Here is a 7244-nt window from a genome sequence, read left to right on the forward strand (position 1 = left end):
ACAGAGGGGGAGGCTCGCTGGGCGACGGCTGCGGCCGTTCAGCCCAGCTGCTCCTTGGATGGTTTTTGAGGGGTCGATTTTGGTCATGTGCGAGAGTCGTCGTTAGCAAGAGCCGCCGTTTTGATGCCTGGGCCTCGTGGGAGCTGGCTGGTGGTTCTTCCCAGCCGTGCCCTCGGAAGCAGCTTATCCCGACGAGCCCAAGCTAAGGTGTAACTAAGGTGTAGCCAGTACCCCCACTGCCTCTTCTTCCCCCCTGCTTCGGCGTGGCGCCCTCTAAACACCTCGTACCCGCCTCCAGAGAGGTCAGGAAATTTTATCACCGGTTCTCTGGTGCAGAACTGAGCCACGGAGATTTCCTGTGTGACTTTGGGCAAGTCCCTCAGGCCCGGCAGAGCTGAGACTAGACCGCAGGTCCTGGTCTAGCGCTGCATGAACGAGATGACAGCTCTTCCCCTTCTGGTAGCTGCTCGCCTGGTTCGTCTAAGCGCCCTGTGAGGACTTTAGCTTGGGCAAGGCCGGGGAGCTGATGGCTGTGGTTGGTGGCACCGTGCCCCAGGGCCTTGGGCCGGCATAACGCACAATGCCCCACTGGCCAGTACCCAGCTTTGCCTGGCTGCTCCCCTACCCCAGGCACGGTGTGATCCTGCAGGAAAACGGCACGTCACTAGTTACAGCTATGATGTGGCCAGCAAAGACGCAGAATTAAGATCACGCAGAGCACTATAACGTTTCCATTTCCTCCATCAAGTGCCTTTCTCTGCAAGTAATGCTCTTAACATCACTTTTTTCAGGAAAATTCTGCAGCCCCTTTTGAAAAAGGCAAACAGAACGAGCAGGTTGTTTCTCACTCCGCTGCAGCACATCAGGTAGTGCTGCGTAGGACAGTGCGTGTGGGGCAGCGAGGCAGGAGCCCTGCTTTGCCACCCAGAGAACCCCTGCCACGTGTCCTGCAAGCGCTGTAGTCTGAAGGAGCGAGGCAGAGGGTGACTCCCCACCTTTTCAGCCTGTTCAGGGAGCAAAGATTCGCCAAAAAAGCCACGGGGTAGCGGCGGACATAGGTGCAGGTTTTTGGTGGTCTGCTGAGGTCAGCCTCAACCTTTGTGCTGTCTCTGAGGAGCACCTCCTTCTGCTCTTCTGCTCACGCAGCTCCACAGTGTCTGCCCATCTCCTCGTGCGCCTTGAAAGCGCATCCTCCCTTCCAGGGCAACTGCCTTCCCGGGGGTACGACCAGCGTCCCGAGCTGCCAGACTGGAAGCCAAAGATAAACTTTCCACATTGCAGCTGACTTTTGCAGGTGGTTCTTTGCTGCTATTGAAGTTTCCTACGGTTGGTGAGCTTCAGCCATAGGGCAGCATCCTTCACAGCTCGTCCTCTCGTGCTGGTTACCTGAGTTCCGCTGGGGGTGGAGACGACAGCACCCAGCGAGTCAGCTCTGTGCAGAGCCCTCCTGCCTCCTGTGCGCGCTCTACTCACCCGCGAAGCATTCGGCACATCGCGTGAAGAGACTGTTTTGTCTCCTTGTATGGTTACTGTCTGCATGGGCACAGCACGCAGGCGGAGGTGGGGGAAGAATGCAGTTACAGGAGCGGGACCGGTGAAAGGGAGCTTCTGCAGCAGTGCTGAAATAACCCCTTTCTCCTTTGGTGGCTTTTGTCCCTCTGTGCTGAGTCCATGAACTGGAACTTTCAACCATGTACAGCGTTTCACAAGTGCATTCCTGTTTGTTTGGCTTTTGGTTTTGCCCTGCTCCCCGCTTTGGGCTGTGTGAACCCTCCGGAGCCACTGCTTAAGCCAGGCACTGCTGCAAGGGCCTTCCAGGGCTGACCTCCAGCTCTCGCTGGAGAGCCCGGTGCGGGTGGCAGACGCGGGGCTCTGCTGGAGTGTCCTGTGTCTCTGAAAGCTTTAGAGCCCACACGCACCAGCACGTCCTGGGTGCGGGCTGAAATGATGCCCGTGCTGGTGTGCTGAAGGGATTGCACAGGGAGACGGGACTGGGTGATGCTGGTCCCTCAGGCTGGAGCTTTTGACTGCAGCGGTGACCTTCCACCAGAGCCGTTCAGTGCCCGCTCCTCGGAGCTCTCTGTGTCTCTTGCTCCTCCTGCATTTGCGCGCACTGGAACAGCCCTCCCCAGCCCACTTCCTCCTCTGGCCATGGCGAAATGAGCCTTTTTGCAAGAGCGCCGGGTACCCTGCTCTGCTCTTCGAAACACCGCTTGCCTGCACCGAGCTTGGCACAGCTGGCTGCTGTGGTCCAGCCTTGTTCGGGGCTGAGACCCGCTGAGGCGGTACCGGGTGTCTGGCAGGGGCCTGAGATGCAGCTGATGACTCTGCAGTGATGTTCTAGCACCAAGGAGCGGGTGAGCTGCGAAGTTGCGGCTCCTGCGCGGAGGAGGGTGAATTCCAGCACTGTATGTTCACAGTGGCCTAGGACAGGGCCCGCGTGAGTGATTCTCATCCTCTGTAATAATGGTGCTGGGGATCGGGGCTTGGTCCTTGTGTGTCTGCCCTCAAGCTGCCTGCAGAAGCTGTGGTGTATCGTGGGCAGCCTGGAAGCCCCAGGAGGGCAGTTTTGGGCTGCGCTGTGAGGGGAGGAAGGGCGTAAGGATGGCCTTGCCCTCAAAAGAGGTGCCAGGACATTCTGCCCAACTTAAAAACAGAAAAGAGCTTCGGGTTTTCTCCCTCTTTCCTGAAACCCGAGAGCAGCTCGGGCCCGTTTGAGTTCCTACAGTGGAAACGGTGAGGTGCAAAGGACCGACAGAGCGTTAACACACGTGGGCTCAGTGATTCCGTAGCCCTTTCGAGCGCAATTACTCAGTTTCCCAACTGATGTCTGGCAAAATCGGCAGCGCTGCTCTGAAGCCGATTTCCCTGTTGAGCACTTGACGTTGGGCTTTATGGGCTGATGGTTGTGACTCTTTCGATAAACCTCGCTAGAGACGAACAAGCTTCTAGTCCCCGCTTCTGCATGCTTCAAGCCTGACCTAAGGCTGCTGCTTGAGCCCTTTGCTGGTCCTGCACATTGCTGTGGAGATTTCCCTGCTTGTTGGCCGGGAGCATCGTGATATTTCCAGGTTTGTTGAGCAAAGACCAGGCCTTTTTCATTACAGGCTGGTGGAATAAACGACTTCAGTTTCTCGCAGGTCTGTGTCGTTTGCTGCTAGACCTTCTCCCCTGCTGCGCTGACCCCGGTTCTTCCTCAGAGCACCTGCTGGGCAAAACCCCACCTTGTATGGCTCCGCCGGAGCAGCACGTGTGCCCCTTGGTGGCAGCCTGTGTGCCACCTGCTCTTGGCTGATGGAAGTGACTTTGGTGCTTTGGCTTGAACTTGTGTGTCATGTGTCTTCCTGGTCACCCCTCTTCTTTCCCAGCGTGGAAATGCACAGAGAACTTTGGAGAGCAGATCTGTTTTCTCTCTTTGCTTGAATTCAAGCGGCAGGTCCCCAGGTTGCTGGGCAAGGCTGGGACTGAAGCAGCTGATGCAGAAGTGTTCTCCCTTTGCTTTAGAAACCAAGTGAGAGCGACCATTAACCAGGCAGACATGTACTGGTTCCAGACGGGAAATGATGGCTGCAGCCTTGTGTTTAAAGGTTTATTTTAGCAAACAGCGTTAATTCTCCCAGCTAGTGTTTGCTGCAGCTGGACACCTTCCCTGCTTACAAGTTTACACCGTCTTGTGGAAAATGCCCCAGGGTCTGATCTCTGGGTCTCAGAGGGGCGTTTCCTTCTGCATCTACCTGCCTGCAAAGCAACCCCTTATCCTGTGCCACTCCTCACTCTGCAGAGGGGCGGCGTTGCGTGGTGCTCCCCCATCCTTGGGCAAAGGCAGCTGGGACAGTGCTGGCCACTGTCGCTGCCTTCTCTGCCCTTCTCTCAGGTGGATCGAAGCACCTCATGGGATGTGGCTGGTAGGGTGGGAAACCTGCAGCAGCGGGTGGCGACTGGGGCCAGTGGAGCGAAAGCTGCGGTCTCCAGCAGAGCCCTGGGGCTGGAGGTCACCCCTTCCCTCTGCTCCGGGCACTCAGCACTGGGGATGGCCACAAGCTGCACGTCTCGCCTCCGCCATCTGTAGCCACCTCACTTCCAGTTTGCCTGAGGAAGGAAGCGATTTCCTGGGAAACTGGCTGGTGCCAGACAGAGAGAGATGTTGTTCTGAGAGTGCTGCTGCAGTTGAAGTAATTAAACCCCTCCCCGTGTAGACACGGTTAGACTGAGACAGGTCTTTTAGCCTGGTTTCCTATGGAAACGAGCCTTATGCAATCCCGCTGTCTGTCAGCCTTTCCCCCCTCCTCCCGCCAGCAGTCCTCGCACTGGTAGGCCAGTTTCAACCAAATGCGACAGAAGTCTCCGAGCTGTCGAGTTCCTCCGGGTTTCGTGGAAATGGGTGTTTGCACAGAACAGAGGGACCCTGTCAGAGCTGCTCTCAGAGGGAAGGGCCGCAGCGAGGGTTCGGCTCGGGCTGGTCGCTGGAGACCCCCAGCGTGGAGGAGAGCTTGGAAATGCCTCTGCCGTGGGAGCAGGTGGAGATGGAGCCTGCACCTGGAGGAGATGTCGCCTTGCAAACTTGGGAGCAGTTAGTTTTGTCTGGGTGCTCCATTCCTCTGCGAGAAATCCCCTCCCGGGGCAGGGGTGGGAAACACAACCTGAAATGCCACCGTGCGCAGCCTGGTTTAATAAAACGAGCACCGTTAAAAATACCCTGGCTGCAGGGCTGGTGGTTTAGAAGCTCTCCCTGCCGGGAGAGGCAGATGGTTGGAGGCCATAATAGCTCCAGCGAGTTCACATTTAATCCATGTGCATATGGAGTCAACAGCCTTGGAGAGACAGATCGGGTGACTCTGAGAGACAGTTGTAGCCACCCAGACTTAATCCCAGTGCCGGGAGGATCCGCCACTGCTCCCTGCGGTTCCAGCAGCGCTGGGCTCTGGGGACGGGAGGGGCGTCTGCAGCGTTCCTTTGGTTGTGAGCGGTCAGCCCCAGTGCTGTGCTGGCTGTTTGCACCGAGGTGTTTGACTCGCCAGATGCACCAGCTTGGCCTTGGAATCAGTTACTGAGCGGTTCCTGCGATGCTGGTGGAGATGCCGCTGTGGGCGATGGTCTGCAGGCATTTCATTAAAATAAAGACCAACTTTCTTCCCCCTTTTTTCCCAAAAGTTGCTGATTCTGTCTGCTCGTGTCTCAGTTGGTGTGGCACAGGCAGGGGTAGATTTCTGGTGGCAATCACACAAGGCACCGTTTTCCCATCCCTAAAAAGATGGAAACGTGTGGAAGCGACTGGAAGACAGCATCTTCTGCCCCAGTGGGAGTGGTGGTTGCTATGAAAGGAGGAGTGGAAATCTCAGGGGGATGTTCCTAGCTGATGCAAAAGGCCCTTAAATAACTCGGTACAAAGGAAAAGGTACTTCAGAGCGGGCTGTAGGTCTTCTCGGCCATGTCAAGGCACCGTTTCGGCTCCGGCTGACAGCTCTGGGAGCCTCGCTGCCGTTTTCCACAGTGGCTTTGGGAGGTGCTGACGCTGCTGATGCCGGCATCAGTTGTTATTTTTGGCACTTTGCTTGGGGCTGAGATTCTCATCTTTTGACTTGAAAGTCTAACTTGTGCCTTTTAACCTGGGAGAGGAGAAGGGCAGAATTCGAACCAGAAGGTTCCAGCTGCCTGAAGAGCCTGGGAAAGAGCGTATTTTATCACACCTACAAATGCCATGTTTTCCCACTGCATAAAAAGCTGCTCTTCCTTCTCCGCCGGCTTGTACGTTCCTGAGGGGTCTGAACCAGGGACGGCTGTCACAGGAGCGTGAGTCACCCCGTTGGCACTCTACAGCCGTCACCGAGGCAGGACGCTGCAGCAGAGGTGGTGGGCACGAGCTGTTGAGCTCTTGCGACTCCTCGTCCTTCACAGAGCCATCTGATAACGCGTGTCACCTTGGTACGGTGCCTTGTATGTCTTCGCCGTTCCCCGCTACTCCCCTCCTGCCACGCCAGACTGTGCCAGGTGGTGGGAATGTCTGGAGAGGAGTATTGTCATCAGCAGACCTCACAGAGAGGGCAAGGGCGAGACGTCTGGCAGCTCTCTGCAAAGGGCTGGTGGTGCAGGAGGGCACGTTCCAGCTCCGCTGGACTCTGTGGCTCGCAGCTGGTGATTCCCACCCCGGTCACTGGAAAAGTCCCCTCGTAGCTGTTCTGCGCCGCCTTTCCTTTCAAGGCACAGAGCTAGAGCTGTCCTGGCAGTGGAGGAGTTAGAGGACCGGCTGTTGGTTGGTGTTGAAGTGAACTGCTGGATCAGCAGCGTGTGACAGCCGGCGCAACCTCCTGGCCCTGCCGTGGGAGCAGCTGCTCTTTGTCACTCTCCATGGGGTGACGTCCAGAGAAGAGCTGACTTTGCAGAGGGAGTTCCTGGACTGCCTGGATTTGAGAAGGAGTCAAAAACTGTTTGAAATATCTGTGGCCTTTAAAACTAATCATGGGCTATGGAGGTGAGGGCATGGTTTGTGCTCTTGGGGTGGCGATGAAAGTCACATGCACACAGGGAGGCATAGCAGTGTCTGAGCGTCCGCGAAATCGTGGTGTTGGAGACGCTCAGATCGTCATTCCGTGGAATTAAAGTGCTTGTCAGGAAATGGCTTGGGATTAAGGGCTAGAAAAACCCTGCTTTGTGCTGGTAAGCAAAGGCTGAGATACGAGGTGCTTGTCCTGGGGCTCTAACGGCAGAACGCAGCCAGAGCTGTGCTGAGGCTTTACGCGGTCCGTGGTGCTGTCACAGCCACGTTGGTCTGGAGTGGTTTGATTTTCCCCTGGAGAGCAGAAAGCTGTGGCTGACGAGAGGAAAATCCTCGTTAACGTGAGGTGTCTGTCTCCTCTTTGAAGCTAAAAATGTTCCCTCGTGAGGGTGGGAGCAGAGAGAGGAGGGGAGGTGACGTGACGCGATCCAGCACAAAGTGGCGGCAGAAATCTGCTGATTTCAGGAAGGACTCTCACTTTTCATTTCTTTTGTCTATTTAAGCCAGTGAAGAAAAAGAAGATAAAACGCGAGGTGAAGATTCTGGAGAATCTACGCGGTGGCACCAACATCATCAATCTGATTGACACTGTCAAGGATCCGGTGGTAGGTGCCCGTGGAATGCGGGGGGGGCTCACTTCCCTGCCGGCGCTGCCCCATGGTTTCTGCTCTCAGCTGGGGTCAGGTGCTGCCCGTGCCCTCATGGCAGCCAGGGGCGAGCACTGCCCGGCTCCTTGGGGTCTCCTGTGGCG

At 56.5% G+C, this 7244-nt stretch overlaps 1 protein-coding gene across 1 annotated transcript in view; it reads left to right on the forward strand.

Annotated features, from left to right (window-relative positions):
- CSNK2A2 (casein kinase 2, alpha prime polypeptide) overlaps positions 1-7244 on the forward strand; it is a gene marked incomplete at its 5' end in the record, with an annotated part of 21430 nt that overhangs the window by 2636 nt on the left and 11550 nt on the right. The window contains one exon of the mRNA XM_010141238.1: positions 6997-7098. Within this exon, the coding sequence (XP_010139540.1) occupies positions 6997-7098 (102 nt within the window). The remainder of the gene's footprint in view (positions 1-6996; positions 7099-7244) is intronic.

Source organism: Buceros rhinoceros, unplaced genomic scaffold (genome assembly GCF_000710305.1).
Source record: "Buceros rhinoceros silvestris isolate BGI_N320 unplaced genomic scaffold, ASM71030v1 scaffold29848, whole genome shotgun sequence".
Taxonomy (NCBI): Eukaryota; Metazoa; Chordata; class Aves; order Bucerotiformes; family Bucerotidae; genus Buceros; species Buceros rhinoceros.